This window comes from Stegastes partitus, unplaced genomic scaffold (assembly GCF_000690725.1).
Source record: "Stegastes partitus isolate 25-593 unplaced genomic scaffold, Stegastes_partitus-1.0.2 Scaffold167, whole genome shotgun sequence".
Lineage (NCBI taxonomy): Eukaryota > Metazoa > Chordata > Actinopteri > Pomacentridae > Stegastes > Stegastes partitus.
Genome location: NW_007577898.1, coordinates 179,635 through 201,242, shown reverse-complemented (window position 1 = coordinate 201,242; position 21,608 = coordinate 179,635). Strand labels below are relative to the sequence as shown.

The window sequence follows — 21,608 nt, the reverse complement described above, 5'->3', positions numbered from 1 at the left end:
GATAATAACAGTATATCAAATTTTATTGTATATGCACAGTAGTGATCCCTTATGGTTTGTCAAACGATACGCAACTGCCGCAAACAGTTACCGCAGGAGGACATGAATCAAGTCGCTATTTTAAATTCAGTTTGACAGTGAGATAGTGCAGTTACATCAATGCAAGTGCATTTATTTAAGACATCAGATTGCAGTTGATCCCGTTCCAGACACAGAGTGGCTTTCATGCCGAGCCACGTCTCTGTAAAATGTCTTGCAGCATAATGATTTTTCATGATAAAATAAATTACAGGAGGGGGAGAAAAAAAAAATAAGCCGTGCATTTCTACATATGACTCATTTCTTGACATGTTAACAGACTAAAGGAACGGAGAAACTTAAGGAATGTGTGTCGTCAACTTGGCTAAAGGCATTTAGAGGAAAAACACAAAACTCTGTGTGTTGCTCAGTCTCTCTGATGGATGAAGGCTCAGGCACAGAGAGGAAAACATGATTAGCAACGTGGCCGGAGCTGACGTTTTTCTATCATTTGAAAGATCTCAAAAGAAATAACAAGGTAGCTGGAGAGAGAAATATTGCTACAATTGCTATAATTACGCTAATTACACAATGCTGCTGCTGTAAAATCAGCAGCACTTTCACATATAAAAAAAGAGACTATAAAAAGCTGTGTAGTACATCTCTATATTCAAAATTACACAGCTATAAAGTGTGATCAAAACTTTTAAATTTAAGGTTGTGCACGTACCATTTCTAACCAGTGTGACAGACCCCTGTTGACTAGACTTGCTGTTCTGACTGACAAACAGCATCATGAGCTTTTAAATGCAGCTATTGTGTCTCCGAGGTGGCGTACAAAAGGTTGATACAACATCTGGGATTAATCACCAACTCTTCAGCACGCTGGAGGCAGGTCCTGTGCTGGAAACTGCATTCCACATTTCATGGATATCTTTACAAGATTACACCAAAGCGCTGACATGCTAAATTCCTTGCGGAGACACACTCGACTTAAGTCAGCGCTTAGAGACGCTCGAGCCAAGAGCGAAGCTACGCCTAAGAACAAAGTGATGGTAAGAACACTTCAGCCACCCCGACAGTGCTGGTTGAAGTTTGTCCAGTTGGCTTCTGAGGGTATTAGGAGGTGAATTCGGGAAGGGGTGGTTATTTATGGGTGAATGTATGTGCGGGGCAGCAGCAGACTTAAAGTCTTCCCTGCTTGGCGTCTCCGATGGCGCCCCAGACGTCAAAGACGAACTCGTCGGGAAAGGCGAAGTCTCCGAGGGTCTCGTCTAACGCCATGGCGAATTCATCCGGGTTCTTCTTGTCACGGCCGACCTCGACCATCGTAGCAGCTGCAGAGAGAAGAGCAGACACTTCACTACTGGAATAACTGAAGCTTCAGCTCATCAAACAAGCCGACATCCCGACTTTCAAAGAGTAATTTTCATTGGTGCTGGTACTAATCGTGTGGCAAAAAAAAAAAAATCGTGACATTTCATCAAAACCCCTTTATTCTACGGCTCATTTAAAAATTCCTGAAAAAAAACCCTTTGCACAAACTAGATTCTACAAAAAATGTTAAATACTGTGCTCTTTGGCACAACTAAAATTGTGATATTTAATTAAATCACTATTCTGTCTTATTCAAAATGAACCTTTTTGCACAAACCAGACTGCAAAAAAGAAATTAAAAAAAAAATTATATGCTCCTCAGCACAATAAAAATCATATTTCAGATTTATTCTGTCTCATTTAAAATTGACCAAAAACCAAAAAATTCTGTGCTCCGTGGTGCAACCCTAAAGCCACTAGTAGCTCCGCTGAAACCAACAGTCATGTGACAAAAATTCAGTGAATTTTTAGGTGAACTGGGCTGAACTGCAGGCTGTGTTTACACAGAGCACATAGGAGATAAGTATGGATGCTTAGATAAGTAATAAAATATCTGGAGTATGTCGTATTTGTAAAATGAATAGTCAAAAAGCGTGGAGTCTCCATGTTCTCCCCGTGCAGCGTGGGTTCTCTTTGGGTTCTCCGGCTTCCTCCCACACAGTCCAAAAACATGTTGAGGTTAATTGGTGATTCTAAATTGTCTGTAGGTGTGAATGTGAGTGTGCTTGGTTGTCTGTCTCTAAGTGTGGCCCTGTGATAGACTGGTGACCTGTCCAGGGTGTCCCCTGCCTTCACCCTGAGTCAGCTGGGATAGACTCCAACCCCCCATGACCCTAGTGAGGCTTAAGCGGTGAATAGATGATGGATGGATGGAATAGTCAAAAAGCTCGACCTCTGTTTTTTCTTTTTTATGATTTAAGTCATTACTTCTTTTGTTCCACGACACAAAATACATTTCTGAGTTCTCTCTACTTCTAGCCATAGTTGTGCTGTTTCCATAGAGGTGCAGGACTTCATACTGCAGTGAAAAACAAGAACATAGTGACTAAAAATGTGACAGAAGCAAAAACACTGGGGTTCAGACGGTTAATTAATCTTACATGAGACACAGCTCTCTGTTTGGTCACACAGCGTTCGCTATGCAAACATTTTCATTTTTTATCTGTTCCTGCTCTCACACATTTGTACCGTCAGTCCTGAATAATTCAGTGTGAGTCAATGTTTAAATCCAATATTCCCCCAGACTGCAGCAGCCACTGCCACAGCCCCAACTGCAGAGGAGAGCAGAACAATAAATTAACGTTTTGCTTTTTTGTCTAGAGTTTCGAGGAAAACACTCAGCGTGAGGCCACAGATAATAAAGTCTAAACCTAAACACGAAACCTGGACCTTCACCCATTTGATCTTTGACTCTTCATTAATAATAATGAAAACACTGCATGCATTTCACAGTGGCGCTTTGTGAACCCTTTAGAATCAATATTTTGAGGAAAATGATTACATTTCATGTCTGGAATTAGAATTAGGTGTTTTCAATCAATAGGATGACAAATGGGTGGAACAATGTGATGATCAAGGATAATACTTTTGTTTTATTTATTTAATTGGATTCTGTTTATCTGCTTGTATTTGATCATGTTTATGTCGTGCTTATGCAGAAGTATAGAAAATCCAAAACTGTCAAGCACCACTGCACATCTTACTAAACGAAAACTAAAGTGGTCTCATGCCAGAGTCCTGCAATAAACTGCACGATCATTTGGAAGCTATAATTCAACAGGTGCTGTTGAATTGTGTTGCACTGTCCTGATTTTTTCCGTCTTTGTTTATATCATTGAGGTTAGGTTGAGTAAGAGAAGCACCTCTCTGTATAAGCCAATACAGTCAACACAGTTCAACAAACTACAGCCTTTAAAGGGCTCAGTGCCTTTCATAAAACCTTGAAGAAGGTTGTTTTTATTTCTGCTTTACTGCAGTAGCAGGGCTTAACTATACTCTCCTGGTAATGAAATTACTTGCACCGTAGCCGACCCTTATGTACCCAAAGATGCAAAAAGTCTAACACTAGATTTTGACTGCAGTACCTTTAACTAGGTGTATCTATTAAACTGGCATCTGAGTGCCGAAAACAACGAATAACCTTCACAGTAAGAGAGGAATCAGTTTTGCTAAGGCTCATGAAAATGTTTCCTCACCAAGTTCAGTGTCTCTGATGCCCATGTAGCTCTCCAGAAGGTCGTCTACTTTCTTGACAGCTTTCTCCTCGAACTCTGTCGGCTGGAACAAACATCATGTTCAAGTATGTGATTAAATTGGTTTTTTTTTTTGCTGTCACAGTAAACGTTGTGGGTTAATAAACCTGTTCAGAAGAACGTACCTCATCCTCTACAGTAGCTGGACCTTTGGAGCGAAGTCTCAGAGTTCCCTTTCCAGTACCGACCTTGTTGTCGTTGGCAGGTTTGGCGCCTTTTGACCTCGGCTCGAGCATTTCTGTCGGTGAGAAGAAGAAGAAGACAGTGTTACAGAAAAGACATCTTGTTGTTGCACAACTTCACAACATCACAGTCTTTTGTGCAAACCCTTGCAGATCACTTTTGGCCCCAAAACTCGCAATGATACACTGATGTTTTCATCTGTAACTGCATAGAAACCAACTAAACACTAGTTTGGTTTTACAAGCTAATGTTCCTGTAAAGAAAGCAGTCCTATCTATTCATGCTGATCAACAGAGACATGAGCTGCTCTTTTCCGAGCATAAAAACATGCTGTTTTCTTAGTCTGGAGCTTCCTGCCTTAAGTGACACTTATTTTCATTATCTGCTTATCATTTGGTTCTTAAATGTCAGCGTGATCCTGTTATCTTCAATATATTTTTACTTTTTAAAGCAACCGACACGCCTGCTAAGTGCTCCATGAATCTCTCTGGCTGACAATTTACTGCACAAGAAGGTGTAAAGCTGGCTATTCTTGTCCGTTCTTTCATCAGCTAACAATTATCCTCCTTATTTACTAATGATTTGGTCTTTAAAATGAAGACTATAGTGAAAAGCACCCATTAAACATCGCATAAAACCTAAGGTGACGACACTGAAGAGCTTGTTTTGCTCGACCAACGCTCTGAAACCCAACAGTTTATTTCTTCAGCACATTTTAAAACCACCTGAGTTAATTACAATGTGTTACAAATGCATAAGTCAGACAAGAACAAAAATATGTGCAAAAAGCACGGCAGCAAACAGGATGACAAATCTACTTGTAAAACGGGATAGAAAATAAAAAAATAGACAAAAAAACGACAAAACAGGTCAACAACTTGTGAGATCAAGCTGTAAAATAAGATAAATATAAAATACTGACATATGAAGACCACCAAGAGCAAATGAAAACCATAAAGTCAAAGACAAGCAGAACATTTTTATCATTTCTTACTCACAGAAGAGTGTGTGCAGTAGCAGTACTTCCCACATTTAATTAAATCTGAATTTGTACATATGGAAAAATCTGTACAGTGTCAACAGTACCATGTACACTTCTTGTTTATTTTTCTTCTTTTGATTGATTACTCTACATTTTGTACTACCCCTTTTGCTGCTTTAATGCTGCACATGTCCAGGCTGTGAGAATAATTAAGGCTTATCGTATCATAAATCCTCACAATATAGGAATGTAGATATTCGGTTACATTGTGCTTTTTAACCTTAGGTTCTGCAGTGCTTTACTGTAATGTGTTTCTTATTCACCAATGCAATGCTAGCCTGCCACTGAGTGCAGCTCGGGGTTCAGCGAGCCATGATGAAGTTGATCCCTGAAATATTTGCCATTCTTGTCTGCGAAATGGCCTAAATGACAAATTATTTCCACTCTGAAACAATCACAGCACTCCCATGTACCGTTGAAACCTGGCCTCGAGTTGAGAAACATCGCTGTGCACCATTTGTTTGGATACACAGTCTTGCACCTTAGATGCTGAACGTCTTATCCATCATGTGGTACCATCTGCGACGTCTGCTCAGTCCCAGATTCATTCTACAGCGGGACAAACAGCCCCAACATACAACCAGAGACATACAGAACAATCTTTAGCCACAAGAAGAACAACGAGTCCTGCAACAGATGGTCTGGTTCCCACAGAGTTCTGATCTCAACAGCATGGAGACAGAAGACGCTGATTTCAGCCTAAATCCACAGAAGAACTGTGGCGAGTTCTCCAACATGCTGGAACAACCTGGCTGCCAAGCGCTTTGACGAACTGTACACAAGTGCAGCCAAGAGAAGCAATTTTAAAGACAAAGGGTGGTTGAACCAAATATTGATTTGATATTTTTCTTTTCCCTGCAGTTTTTGTAAAGATAAAACTATTTGTGGCATTATTTCTGATAGCATCCTCACTTCACTTTTAGTGCCTGAAACTTTTGCACAGTCCTGAGCGTCCTGACGTCTGTTGTGCCTTTATCATGTAGGTCAGTTATGTAACGTGTTGATGCTCATGTCTGTGACTCAGCGTGAGCTTCACCTACACTCTTTTCTGCGTCTTGTTTTTCACTTACCGAAGGCCTTCATCGGCTCGACCAGTTTGAGGGTGAAGGACTGGTCTCTGGGTAGCTCTTTGAGCATACGGGCGACCTCATAATGCCGCGTGCCGACGATGTTGCGTCCATTAATGCACTCTATGTGGTCGCCCACGCAGATCACCTTCACCTTGTCCACGACGCTGCCCTCTTTGATTCGCTGCCAAGGAGGAGAGAGAGGACAGAAAAATGGGAGGAAGACGTCAGTGACAAATATAATTACAGGACAGCAGAAACCCCACATGAAAAGAGGTTTGTTTGAGGGGGTTTTATGAGCAACGCTAAAATACAAACTGAAACAGGAGAGAGCAAACAAACCAAAGTGTCTGTGTGTGTGCATCAGGACAATATAATATTTCCCTTTGTTGTGAGCCCACTGATGTGAACCCACTTGGCTCAGCACAATACAAGAATAGCTTTTTATTAATAAATGCTTCAGCGAGAAAGCCAAATAACGCTGTGTATTTCTGAATGACTGTAGAGCTTTAAAAAACGGAAACAAACAGTTGTGATTCAGATTTATCCACTTCATCATTTTACAGGGATCCAGGTAATTTAAACACATTTTCACTTTTTTTAAAGCTACACACAGAGCTGCTGACCCACATTTTGCTCTTTAAACATCAATGGTAACCAATTTACTGCACAGGAGGAGGAAGCTGTGACAGGAAAGCTGGATTAGGCCGGACTAGTCAAGTTCACAAGAGCTATAGTAATTGGATTTTGCGGACATCAAAGGTTAAATCTTAATGAATGAATGAATAACGGCCAGTTTAACCGACCTGCTGGACACTTTCTACAAAGATGAGGCATGTCTTTAATAGTTCTCCTGTTACAACAGCATCACACCACCGACCCAAAGGCTTCAGTGTCACACAGCACTCAGTTCACCAGGATGCAGTGCCGTTTCAGCATCACATGATGGCACATGTGAGCAGTTTGTTTTGGTGGAGCGACATGACCGAGAGCAGATAAGCTCATTACGCCAGGATCCATCAACACAGGCGACATACCAAGGTGAATTATGATTTCTACAATGAAAGGAAGCTTGTAAAGCTACTTTAAATAATGCAGACATGCAAACAAGTCAAACGAATGCAGGAAGGTCAGTGAGACCAAAAATGTATTACAACGTTCCTCTGTGGCAGGAAACTCTAGTCGGATTAATCTGAGTGTTTTAGGTCAGCGTTTACACTCGATTACATTTTAATAACTAATGTATTGTTCCCCCGGGTACTGTAATGTATTCATGTGGTACCTTATGATCACATTTGTTTTATATGTTACTAATTTGACATGTGATGCTTTTTTTTTATTCATTTTTGAAATATGAGAACAATTCTCCACTCTGATGGTCAACAAAGCTGAATTATGTTCAATCTATTAGTAGAAGAAGATCAATCACTGTTGATGACAGGTAAATCATGGAAAAAACGTGAATCATGCATTTATTAAATAACTGCAGGACGAAATATTCCATCGATTTTGATAACTTTTGTTGGGCAGCTGTCATTGTTTAGGATATTTTTTATTAAACTGTAAAAATGATCAATAGATTAATTACTTGCAACCCTGTATGGACAACCATGTGTTGAACCTCCTCATGTTGACCTGATTTTGCCCACACAACTTTGACAATGGGAAAAAAATAAACTGGCGTGGCTTCGGGGACGACTTCAACCAATAAACACAGCTTGCTGTTTATATTATTCCTAATCCTTTAATCCAACCTCATTTCTGAAAATGGAAAAAGCAAAATAAATGTTAATATGGCCACTAACATTGTATACATGACACTTAAAAGAAGTTCTCTCGCTTCCAGAGCGTTCATTTCTTGTGTACCAAGCCTCATTGTGTGCCTGCTCATTTGTTTTTTGTTTTTTTACTGATTCTGTTACATAACTTGACACAGCTTTAAATTAGGAGGTGAAATGAAGATTGATCTTGATGCGTTCCAGGTGAGATGTTGTATGTCCTCTTACCTTTATGAAAGCGTATCCCGCTCCATTGTCAGTGATGGTGAGTCCCAGAGCGTCTTCAGATTTATGGACTTCTATTTCCTTTTTGATCCCTTTAATGTGGGCAAAGATAAAATCCTCGAGGCCGATCTGGCCCCCCAACAGCTTCTCCATGTCGATCTTGTGGGTGTTGAGGGTGCAGAACAGGATCTGTACAAAGACATGCAGCAAGTACAGAAAGAACATTAACATCTATGATGACACACACACGTGATGACGTTTGTGTCAGCAATGGTTATAAAAAACTAAATCTTTTTAATAGACAGTGAAACAATAAATAACACGCTCAGGAAACACCCAGAAGAGTCTGCGTCTTTATACACAATCAAAAAATGATTGCTGTTCTTAGTCAGAGCATGAACGCTGAGCCAGATTCAAAAATAAAACTGCTTCAGTGTAAATGACAGAGTGCTGCGTCACTATGCTAAATGCAGGAGTCATCAGGGAGCTCTGTCTTTATTGCAGCAGTCAAGTTATGCAGTTATGCCCTCTCCCACCCCACAGTGTCATCAGTGTGTCTGCTGTTAAAGGAGCTTTGTATTTAAAGTCCTGAACAAGGAAAATGACCTTTCCTCCTGCGCCAGAAATGAGAAAATCAGGCTTCACACCTTGAGGCTGACATTGCTGCCAGGAGACGGACGGGGAAACGTGAACACCAGGAACACGATACACAAGTGTCCTGATTTAACACCACTTTAAGCAGAGGCTGGACAGTGAAACCCAGGAGGACCAGTGCACAAGTTGTAAATCATTTATTCGGCTCAGACAGACAGCGAAGCTACTAGTAAGCTCTACTTTAATTCATCATTCATTTAAGTCACCCAGGTGATGGTAACCTTAGGAACTTCAGTAAATGGACTGCTGCTTTAAGCTCTAAAAGATGTTTCACCTCTCAGTCAAGAGTTTTTTTTTCTGTTCTGTTAGAGTTATAACTGAAGAAGCCTCCTAGATGAGAGCTGCAACGTCTTCAAGAACCTAAAAGAGAATACCAGTTGCTTTTAAATGCCATTTATTAACAGTCGGACTGGGATCACTTTCCTAGAAGGGCTTTGGGAAACACTGAGCCAGGAATTAGTGTCTGATTTCCGGGTTGCACTGCAGAAAGGGATAGATTCATACTGATTCATCAGCAGGACGACCTTTGTGCACCAATCAGCCTCTGGCAACGAGGACGGCCTTGTTTGGGCCTTTTTTTTTTTTTTCTCCCCTCCCCGTGTACCAACAGGCGCTGTTCACGCTCACACCGGCTGCGTTCGTTGCCTTGGGTTACCAGACTATAAAAGAACGAGATAATAATGGAGGGAGGCCACTGGAGAGAGAAAGTAAAAGGGGAGTATGGGAGAAGAGGAGGCAATGTCTGTGGCGAGGGAGGGGTGCACTGTAGCTGAATTGATGGCTCTTTTCCTTTCTTTTCCATAACACTCTGCCCCCCCACCACCCCCTCCGACCTCCTTGCCTCCGCCCAGGCCAGGGCATTACCCAAGAGCGAGTGGGAGGAACAGCAGCAGACGCCTACACCCGGTTACCAAGGCTGCCAACTGCATTAAGCCGCTTCTCTTGGAGGCAGGCAGCTCTCAGCACTCCTCTCCTCCTGCTGGGCTGCGTGTTCACACCACGAGTGCAGCTAGTTTGCGGCGTCACACACTGTAGCGACAGGCCCGACGCCCTGACTCACAAGAACAGATACTACACCTCCCACTGCCGGTGCCACACTGACCAGAACCCTGATAACCACATGGAAAAAAGGGCAAGTCAAAGGAGAGGAACCGCCATCTGTTCAGCGTCATGCGAGGCCACGGCTGTTCAGTGTGTCAGTGGTTTCAAAAGAAGATTAAAAACATATGAGAGGAGAACGCACGCGCAAAAATCTGACATAAATTTGAATTTTGGAGCCAATGCTAATGCACGAACTTGTATAAATGCATGGCAGCATTTTAGAGTGGCTCGGCCAAAGTCAGAAGAAATGAGCATATTTTGATCTGATATAACTCATTATTCAGCTTAGCGAGCAACAGATCTCATCATTTAAACAGTAATGAATCCAAACGCAGTAACTAAACAGATTTACTGCAGTTAAATACAATTCTGATGCATTTGTGCAACAAGTATTTTCCCTTTATATAATTCTGCTTCGTACTTCAAACATTTCAGGGGGCAAGAATGTACTTTTTACTGCAATACATTTTTTCTGTAGCAACTTTGAAAATTCAGATTTTATTAAAAAATATATTGAGATGAACAAATCTGTGAATCTATGAAATAGCTAAAATAAGCTCCACGCCAAAATCTGAATGGTTTCTACTCAATAATACACACATGAAAGTAAAAACAATATGTACAATAATATAAAATAGCACTAAAATAATACTCTGAAGGCAACTGCATAATGAGTACCTTTAGGAAACTTTATATCTCCATTTATATGATACGTCTGTGATGTAAAACATCCATAAATTGATAACAAATCAGGACTATGTATTGCCTGTAATACCACCCTGTCTGCCTTTGATTCCTCTACTGTCCTATCTAACAAATGTAAAAATGCCACAAAACTCTCTCTCTATATAAGAATACATTTACTTAAGTAAACGATTTGAATACTTCTACAAAGCGTAGGCAGTGGTTACCTCATCTGCCAATTGTTGGAGAAAAAAGTTGTGAAATGTATTTGTTTTCTAGTTTTTACCGCAGCATTCATGACTTTGTAAAGAGTTTTGATTTCACCGCTAGATGAATGAAACACGTGTCAGTTGTCAGGACTAATCTGCTGCTGCTCTTTGTCTTCTATTGTCTCAGACTGAATGTGTTTTCATTCTGAAGTGTTGTTCTGACAGAAGAAGACATCCAATGATTTAACTTTAGTCTCTGGGGAGTTGCGATGAGCACTTACAATGTATTTTGACATTTTACAGCCTAAATAAATTTACTGTTAATAAAAAAATAAATAAACAAAAGCAGTAATCAGAATAATTCTAACCACTCTAAAGGGGAAGACTTTATCATTGAACACTGACAGCTCAAGTGATGAAGAAAAACGATCTTAAAAAATAACCATTTTACTGCAGAAGTGCACAGAGTTACGACTCTAGTGAAAATCAACAATTCAACCAAACTAGAGCGATTCATCAAGCAGACACTAGATGAAATTGGAACAGTAATACACGAACAGGCACCGAAGGTCTTCTCTCCACCTACATGTGTTCTAAACGAGAGGTCACTTCTGCCTCTGTTTGAAGAAAGGTAAAGCTAGACAAATATGGTCTAATTGGACCTCTGGGAAAAACACTCTACTTGAAACAGTGTTGACTAAAAGCTTAGGAAACCTGTTCCTTTGGCAACTGAATCACTGCCAATTTATAGCCTCTTCAACTAGTCTTCTAATGGCAGAAAAGAAGGTCAGAAAGATTAAACAGGGAGCTTTAAGCTTGCAGTGGCAAATTACTCATGTGTAACAGCTTAATAAGCTGTTGTTCTTTTCCACTTCCCAATTTCATCTCCTGTTATTTCTGCGTGTTTTTTTGTGTGTGTGTGTGGTTAACAGGGAATGCTGATGTAAGCGGTGTGTACTGTGGTGTGGCTGCGTGTTCGACAGGAAATCACATTCATCAGCATTTAAGCCTGTGTAATCATTCACCTAGCAGCGGATGTGAGATTCTTCAGCAAGACAATGATGGCGACGATGTTCATAAAGGTGGCTCAGGAAAACAGGGCTGATTATGAGAAGCGTGTCGTGGATGAACTCAATGAGTTCCGATCCAAGCCGAGTGATGACATTAATTCACATTGATGAAAACAAACGTGTGCGCCACAGAGCAGCACAGATTAGAAAGACTTACATCTGACATCAAAAACTGGTACAACCACAGCAACAAACTAGGCAAGATGAGTTTTTACAGCTTTTGAACGTTACAGTATTCTAGGGTTCTTTCAACAGAAATTTGTGACACCTTTGAGACCAGATTTTCTGTTTTTTGTTTGTTTTTTTACAGTGTAGAAGTACCTTTAAAAAAACCCAGCTAGATATAAATAAAGGCAATTAAACAACATATTATGTCGGAGCTTATGCGATTCTAAATTTGATGATCACAGATTCTCATTTTTACAGCATAAGTGTATCCTTGAGGTCATCGATATTGGTATTGCCCCAGAAAAAAACCTGTTGGTCAACTCCTTGTGGGAATGTCGTTCCTTTTACACTCACTGCAAACTGAGTCATGTTTACAGTGCAGCAGTAAAGACAAATGTTGAGCGTGACACATTTTTTGCCTGATGGCTAACTTGATCAGGATAAGTTTTAGTTTAGGTGTATTTATGCCTCCATTCATTTCCTAAAAATAAGCTTCTTTTACTGAAGTGAGCTGGGTTTACCAGATTTATTTTTCTATTTTGCCTATGAACAATCCATTTAGAGACACCAAGAAAAAAACGACATGTCACAAGAATTGAATTACAAACTACGAAATATGTCTGTATCAATAAAAACTTTCCTCCGCTTCACAAAGTGAGGGAAGGGAGAGGATGTTGAACAACTCCAGGATAAACTCTCCTCTGATCCATCACCACACCCATCAGATGACAACAAATAGTTTCCTTTTTATTCATTGTTGTTTAGTTTCCACGACCGCATCGATCCTCAGAGAGGAAGATGGGAAGCTCGAGTCGCTTATGAAAACCTGCTCTTGTTGATGAAGGTGTTGCCGTGACAACACCTTCATCTGCATCACTGCTGGTAAACAACCGCTTAAATCACTATAAAGTCAAATGCAGTCCAGTGGGTGGCAAGTACACACACACACACACACAAGTCTCTTTCTGCAGTTTCACATGCTCCTCGTTAGCATCCCATTTGTTTCTCTTGCGGCCATGCGATGCGCACGCTGGGAGACTTCATGCTCATTTGCTTGTCACGTGTGTAATGAAGCACAATTACCAGTAACCGCATGTTCACTGGAGTCATGTTGCAGGATAATCTCAGAACATGTTATTAGACAGTAAAACAACCGAGCTGGGTCTGTTTACTGTGCGAGCAAAATCGGTTTCAGCTGGGGAATAACGTAATTACAATTATGGTGAAGAAGAATAAACTTCAGAATAAACCACAGCTTCCCGTTTTGACACAAAAAATAACGCCGCTAGTAATGTCCAAATGGGTAGTTGCTTAATTAGTTAGTCAAGTGATGAATTAATTAGGATATTTACATAATGAGATGATTGTTTACATTATGAAAAAAATAATTCATCGGTTCCCACATTTTGGGCGGCTGTGGCTCAGGTGGTAGAGCGGTTGTCCTCTAATTGCAAGGTTGGTGGTTCGATCCCCCGCCCCTCCATAGTCAAGGTGTCCTTGGGCAAGACCCTGAACCCAAAGTTGCTCCCAGTGGCAGACAGCACCTTGCATGGCAGCTCTGTCGCCATTGGTGTGCGAATGGGTGAATGTTAAAGCGCTCTGAGTACCACGAAAGTAGAAAAGCGCTCTATCAATGCAGACCATTTACCATTTAGACGTCAATATTTGCATGTTTTTCTTCCGTCATAATAAACTGCTCCGTGTGATTGACTACAAAACACAAGGCAGCTTTTTGTTGGCTCAGAATGCAGGCTTGGCCCACATATAATAAAGCAATAAGTCTTACCGCTTTGGAAAAAATAGAAGCATTTTCCAGTTAATTCAGATAAGTAATAATGTTTATTATGCTCTAGTAAATTAATCTCTAGTTCACAAAACTGGATACAAAAAACTGAAGTGCTATTTTGATCCTAATTGTTTTCATTGACCCTCACTAAAACCTCTTTAAGCAGACACCAGATCAAATTCTGTGCAGGAAACACTCTGTTTTGAGAACCTGCTAATTGATTTTTAGAGACACGTTTTAGCATAATTCAGTCCATTACAGCTCTGCCACTAACTATGACCTCTGTAACAAATATTTAGCTGAATTAACGCCTCTCGAAAAACAAAAACTAATCATTACACGCTTAAAATAGGAGGCTGAGCTGTGCTGGATTGAAGTGACCAGGGATTGTATGCGGTTATTAAAGAAATGCCGTATTTGGGGATTTCAAATCCTACTGCTCAGGCCCAGAAATGAAGTGCCCTGAAGATGGCCTTCTTGAAAAAGTGTTTTATAACTGTTTACAAAATGGCTCTATAAGCAGTCTGTCATGTTTATAGACGATACATGAAAATAAATTGAGCATTCTCTGCAGAGTAAACAATAAACCAATAGATTCAGTCACCAAGCCACGTCATCTGAACTACGTGACATATAGAATTGTGTAACTTTAACTGTAATTCACCCTGACTCTGGCTTGGGTTTTTTTTTGTTTGTTTGTTTGTTTTTCCAACATCTATGAAGTGAGCACAAGAGCCTGGCTAATACAAACAGCAGACTCAAACTCCATTAAATGAGATTGTTCCACATAATCCACCCTCCCTGATTAAGAAATGTCTGGCTGCAAACGTGTGAGCACAACTAACCCGGAACCTGCAAAAACAAAAACAAGATGTGGGGATCTTTTGCAGGACCGCAGCCCAAATATTCAAAGTGTAGGCAAATGGACGGAGGGTTTCTGTGCAGGTGGAAAAGAGGCAAAGTCACAGGGATGGCCACACCTCGAACTCTACAGCTGCAGGGCCAATAACCAGACTTTGACCTGAGCTCAATGAGCACATAAAAGATTCCTTTCACGTAAGACTGTAATAACACATGCATGTCTCGCTGGCTCAGATAACACTAAGATGTACATCTGTTGATGATGTAATATGCTCTGTCGGTTCCTTTAGTATTTTTTTTGTATTTATGATTTAAATGCCACTTATTTACCTCAGATAAATGCCTTTCCATCACTCCTAAATACAGCGACGGACTGAGCTCTTTAATGCACGATAACATCCAATTAAAGCACAGCAATAAACACTCACGGGAAATCGAAACACGTTTTAATGTAATGTGTCTGGAAAGAAATGTGTAACCTATTAGAGGCAATGAGTACAAGGAAGACAACACCATTGTTCATTACATAATTTGTGTGAGGCTCAGCCAAGCGTTCATGTAACCTCGGCTTCACAGAGCCACTGGTTTACAAACAACCACAGTCACGGTTTCTGCACGGCTCCCCGTGGATCAACGTAAATTATTTAGTGCTCTCGTTCACAGTAATGACAGATTCGAGCTTCATCTAACAAAGGAGTAGTTCAATTCCCAAGTGATAATGATTCAAGTTTACACAGCAGCCGCCTTTCCCAACAGTGGATGAAACAATTTGTTCGCTTGTATCCATGACTAATAACAACAGCTGCTGTTCCACCACTAAACAGTTTAGTCAAAATGCCAAGAAATAAATATTAAAAACGGTTTGAAATTCAGCCAACCACAAGCATTGATGTGTCAAGTTGAAGAGAAAATGTTTTGATTCAGGTGTTTGTAAAAGTCACTCCCAAAAAAAATTCAAAAATCACACATTTGTATTCTAAACAGGGTTCAATCCACTGACTGATTTCAGTTTGATTTCATGCTTTAAATATATGCAATGGAAAAATTATAAAATCAGACTACCAACTTTAAAAGGAAAAAATATTTCATTTACAGCTGTGTCTACTGTTACTTAACCAGAGAGATCCAAGTCTATATGACAGCTAAAGCAGATGGCCATTCAGTGCTGTCTGATGCACAAAGGGAATTTTTTCAGTGAGTTTTGAGTGCAGACTGTTTTTGACAGTCTGAATACAAACTGGAGCCCTGAAGCCTTGGGTTTGCTCTTCAACACTCACATGAATTCATCCTTGAGCAGCTCTGTTTGGTTTAGAAATACACCCGGTTGGCAGCAGATAAAGTACAGCGAGCTAAAACTGAAGTAGTTCAATACAGCAGATCTGTAATAAAGCTGCAATTCATTTTTCCCAAAGAAAATGTTTAATGACTCACAGTTGAAGCAGTTCTACAGCTTGGATCAACTCCCGGTTAACTCATCAGTCCAAATGATTAACAACTGAAATACAAGTTATCTGGTTGTTTGATAAAAACTCGATGCTTGTGGACAAGAAATATTCAATGGAGAAATTTAACCAGGACTCTCAGAGTGTATTACAGCAAGAAATATCCAAACACTGACCTTTAAATTCTGTCATGTGACAGCAAAACTAACAGCAAAACTAACTTAAATCTGCAGCCTAAAGTTTTTATCGAAATCAGTCACAGCAACAAAGTGCTGCCATAGCAATGATGCTCAAGGCTCATGGGTGTTGCGGTATCTGTCCACCATAACAAAATGACAGACAAAGCACAACTTCTCTGACACAAATTGAAATATTTAAAACTAGTGGTTACAATATACGCCTAAAGTGTTGTTCCATTATCCAGAGGTAGTCCTCTGTTTCTGAATTTAGTGAAATGAAATATATTGCTTAAAGAAAAAAAAAAAAAGGGAATACAGAGTGAGGAAACCCTCCTCCAAAACCAGCAACCTCTATTATTCTGCAACTCCACCTCATAATTTTTCCACCAGAGAACACTTTTTACAGCAAGTCGTCACAATTACACTCGCAACCACGACCAACGTTGAAAATATTCCAGGCTATGATATTTTCATATTTTTTACACTTCCTAAAAACAAACTATAGCTATTTATACATGGCCGATATATTGTTATGTTTAATTAACTGCAAAAAAAGAGAGAAAATAAATCAAATATCTTACTTTGCAACTAGTTTTTGGTGAAAATGTTTTTGGAGAGGTGTTTTGAAAAAGAACATGTGTCAGAATTTAGGCCCCTTTAGCCTACCATACTAAATAATCTTCAAAAAAATATGAAAGAAGACCCAGGAATAATGGTAAAAATTATATTTTTATAATTAATCAAAATATTATTGAAATTGCACCATGGTCAAGTACAATACTTAAATCACATGCAGTAAAAAGTGTCAAAACATACCACTATATGTGGTGCTATATTATATTATATTTGGTTCAGTGAGAAGTAAAAACAAAAATTATCGTCAAACTGATTAAACTTAATTATTTTGCATATGGTTCATCCCTATCCCTTACTTTACTCCTGAAAAGTGGGGGGGGTTGTTGGCAAAAACGCATCTTCAATTGAAAGTACCGCTATCTGCTGTCCAGCCTGACACGGGTCACGTTCAGCCGGCGATGCAGTGATGTTTGGTGGTGTTTACGGAGGGAGGAGGTCCTGGGCAGAGCTGCTTCCCTCCGTCCTCTGGGACAAGCTATCTGGTTAGTTTTGAGGCTGTGCCCACCGAGCCGGACGTCAGGGACTTCCTGAAGTAAAAACTGTGGAGTCTAACAACTAACATTATCACATCACAATCCCTAACTCCGTCTTTGTCTCTGTTTATCTGTGCCACAGCTCTGAATAGACTACTGTGCTGAGTATATACGCTGCCAAATGGGACAAGGGCCGAGACAATCAGTTAATTGATCATGAAGTCATTTCGTTAGAAAAAAAATGCAAAAAAAAAAAATGCTGATTCTTTTTCCTCAAATGTGTCTTAAAGTTCCAAACCCTTTCCAAAGGTTCTCAAGATGAATCTGAGTTGTAATGGACTTAATTAAGTAGCTTAGTGCAAAAAAGACAAAGTTCAGCTGCAGAATTTGTAGTATTTTTCAGGTCTTTTAGCTCATCTGAGCTTTTTTTGTGGAATAACTATCGATTAAATCGGTCCTCATTAATTATTTGAGTTCTAGTTTTCTTCTCTTATTATAGTAAAACAGAATAAATGGAAATGACAGCACTGATTGTGACATAACTGCTTAACGGGACAGCTTAATTTGTTGACATCTGAGATGTTTTTCTTCCTCTGCATGCATTACTTAAGCAGGAAGTTATTTATTTTCTCTCAGTGGGACATTTTACCAAAATAAACACTGATTTGATTCTTTACTAATCGATGTTATGTAGGACTTTAGTTCCACTTTACATGGAGATTACAAAAAGAACACTTCAGGAGCTGGGAGAGGATCAGTGTTTTGCTCAGAGAGAACCTGAACGTAGTCTTGATGGTGTTAGAAACATCTGAAATCCCAGTCTGGAACTCCTCTGCAGTTTCGTTAGAAAGAGAACACGCTGTAGGCAGGTTTTGTAATAAAACAAGTTCAGACAGCGACAGAAGTATCGTAATGAGCGTTGTTAATAAACATGATGGAACAAATACCCATAGAAACATGGCTGGGGTCCCATTCTGACAAAATACTGCAAAGTTTGAGCTTCATGAAGTCTGTCAGACTGTAGCTGGTTCCAGAAAAGAAGCCCTCAACTTATCAGACATAGATCTACAGGTGAAGCCCTGGAGATGAAAGCCACAAATTCCTTTCTAATTATTGCACTTGTTGAATGAAGCGACTGTATTTCTGAGCACCAAGAGGGGAAGGAAGCTCGCGTCTCTTACTTAGACATATTCAGACTGACAAAAGCCAAACATGCCATTCACACTTTCCTTTGAAAAGAAGGCTTAAACAATCTCCGAGGAGGACACAGAACCTGCTTTTACACTTGCTTCCCCGGTGGAATTTGATGCTGAATGGCCACGATAAATGGCAGCTAAAAATAGATGCACATTAGTTTGTCAGGTGTCCAGTGACCATAATATAACAGATATGGCAGATCTCTTTCAGACGGCTTGCAGGTCTGAAGGTGTGTACGACAGTGGAGTGTTGGCAGGGCGTGTCTTTGCGAACACAACGCAATCAAAGCCGACATTTAATGGCCACCACACGACTAATCTCTAGAAAAGCCACTTATAAAACTGTGCAGCCCTGCCTTCAGTGCAATCGTGCAGAGGTGAAAGAAGCGTTGAGATCCTTTACAAAGTACAAGTGGCACTATCACAGCAAAAGCACGTCAATACAAGTGGAAATATTGCATTAAAATCCTATAGGAATTAATAGAAAAAGTAAAAGCTAAATCAAGCTAAACTTAGGTGAAGCATGCCAGTTAAAGATTTGGTTTTATTTTAAACTAGTTTACCTTTGTAAATGTAGGCTTTTGTCATGGTTTACTTCTGTTCTCTGTATGTTGTGAGTTGTAGTTTATGACAGAATCCCTCCAAATCAATTAATAGCTGTGCTTGTTAATATTAACATTTTAGTGAGTGTTGCCAAAATAATATTACGTTCAACAATTCGTGTAAAAGCACCTACATAAGCACACAACAGACTAGGGCTGCAAGCCATGACTGTTTACATCGTTGATGAATCAGTTGATAGTTTTTTTCTTGACTAATCAATTAGTGGTTTGGTCTATAAAATGTCAGAAAACAGTGAAAATTAGTGTTTTCCAAAGCCCAAAATCATGTCCTCAACACAAATGTATTTTGTTTACTGTCATAAGCAGCTGGAATCCGAGAATGTCGACTTTTTGTCTTGAAAATAACGAGTTAAATAAATGTGTGAACAGCTGAGAGTTCACTCAACTCAAAACAATACAGGCGTAGAAGGAGATTTTAGAGTTAAAACTCTACAGAGACTCTTGTGTTTTGTAGTTTGACATGACAGACATGGCAGAAATTTGCTGTCTTTGTTAAATCAACTTGTGGTTGTTTTTTTTCATAGTAATCAACAGTTCTAACCATGACAAGTAGTTAGTATTAGTTAGTTAGCAGTAGCTAGTCTTGAATTAAGTCCCTGCACTTGTACTTGTACCTCACTGTACACAGCCACACAAGTTGTCTTTGTACTAACAAGTAAAAAAAAGCTTCAACAACTCTTTAAACATAGAAAATATGAAAATAAAGCATGTCTGTGTGTAACCCTCTAACCAACTATTTCGTTCAACTTTCTTGAACTTGTTTAACTTAACTTCTGTTTTACACTTTCACAACTCATGAGATACCTTTAAGCTCAGTAATCAATTTAACAGCATATAAACTCATATTTTAAAGGCAGAAGGGAAACATTAAGCTGATAAGTTGTGATTTACATTCCACATAACTTTAGTTAAAGTCTAAAAACAAGTCTGACAGAATCACTTCACGGACTCCGTGTAAAATCGAGCTCCAACACCTGAACGCACCACCAAATCTGACATTTCCTCCTGCAGCACCAGGTGAGCTCCTACCTCAGGTGGGCTGAAGTTAAACGCCTCTGCTATCTTGGCGTACAGCTCCTTGACGTTGGTGAAGCCCTCGATCCTGCCGGTCGGGCTGCCGTGAGCCAGCTGCGTGTGGAACACCAGTTTCGGCCGCAGCTCGGCAGGTGGAGGCGGGAGTCCGGCTCCGTTCACGGCGGATTTACTCAGGCTCCCGGCACCTGCGTGTCCGCCGCTCACCTCCTCGTTTTCCACCAAATGCTCCTTCGTCGACTTGTTTTTCTTCCTCCATGGTCCCAGCGGCATCTTTGTGTTGTCTTCGTTTGTTTTTTTTTCGACGTGGAGAGAGAGAAAAAAGTCCGAGCCGCTGCTACAACATTGAAGTAGCTAACCTGTTGAGCCCAACGGTCGACTTGTCCTCATTCACTTCCTCCTTTCCTCGGTTTCTTCCTTCCTTCCTTCTATCCTTCCTTCCTTCCTTGTTTCCTTCCTCCTTTCCTACCTTTACCTGTGCACCGCTTTGACTCTGTTCTTCGACAGTGACTCGGCCCTCCGTGTGAATATTCAACAGGTGGGGGGTGAGTGTGGGGTAAACCCGGACTGAACCTGCCGCTGCTGCTGCCCGGTCCTCGGCTAACAATAGCTGCTCTGTTTGTCTCCCAGCGCGCCGCGGGACGCAGGCGCAGTGGGACGGAGCCGGCCTCAGCAGGGCAGGAGCCCCGGAGCACCTGAGCACAGGGACCCGCTCTGTAAAACAATTATCCAGGCGGTGTTGAAGGACATGCAACAGGTAAAGTAAGGGGCAATTAAAGGTAGATCTGCAACCAAACCCACATGAAAAAAAAAAGCTAAAAAAAAATAAATAAAAAAGTCTTGTGCAGATCCAAAAGTTTCCAAAAGCAACCAAGTATGTCCAAATAGGGTCATGTCTTTGGCCAAATTATATAACATCACATGGCTTTATTTATATAGCAGTTTAAAGACAAAAAAGGTTTCAAAGTGACTGATCTGTCAGACAACAACAAACTAGGATACTCAGAAGTCAAGTCAATAATCCACAGTAAATAGTCAAATTATTCTATATCAAACTTTACACAACAGCTGTCAAGTCAAAAATACTTTTCAATAGAGAAGTAACACATTGCAAATGTATCTTAAAATTGAAATGGGGAAAAAGACCTGACAGTGTTATTGAAAATACAATCTTACCTGAGTAATTTATATGCGAAGATCAAGGCCCTACAGTATCATATAAAATACAAATTAACCTGTCTAAATTAAATATTATGGCTAAGACCCTATGATGTTATGATAATTAGAATGCAAATTTAACTGAACTATTCAAATAGTACAGTTGTGAACCTGCAATATTATATAAAATACAAATGTAACTGATTAAATGTTAAGGCACGCTTAGGGGACGCAGGTGCAGTGGGACGGAGCTGGGCTCAGCAGGGCAGGAGCCCTGGAGCACCTGAGCACAGGGATCCACAATGTAAAACAATTATCCAGGTGGTTTAAAAGCACATGCAACAGGTAAAGTAAGGAGCAATTGAAAGTAAATCTGCATCCAAATCACGATGCA

General features: G+C 40.2%; 1 protein-coding gene across 1 annotated transcript; it reads right to left on the bottom strand.

Moving 5' to 3' along the window:
• Window positions 1–5: 5 nt before the first annotated feature.
• On the bottom strand, window positions 6–20,651 carry gipc2 (GIPC PDZ domain containing family, member 2). Its single transcript, XM_008279654.1, has 6 exons — window positions 20,054–20,651; window positions 7,946–8,131; window positions 5,943–6,123; window positions 3,773–3,885; window positions 3,591–3,672; window positions 6–1,355 (listed from the first exon to the last, which is right to left on the bottom strand). The coding sequence occupies exons 1-6, from the start codon at window positions 20,327–20,329 to the stop codon at window positions 1,204–1,206; spliced, it is 990 nt and encodes a 329-aa protein (XP_008277876.1). The 5' UTR covers window positions 20,330–20,651; the 3' UTR covers window positions 6–1,203.
• Between the last annotated feature and the right edge of the window lie 957 nt (window positions 20,652–21,608).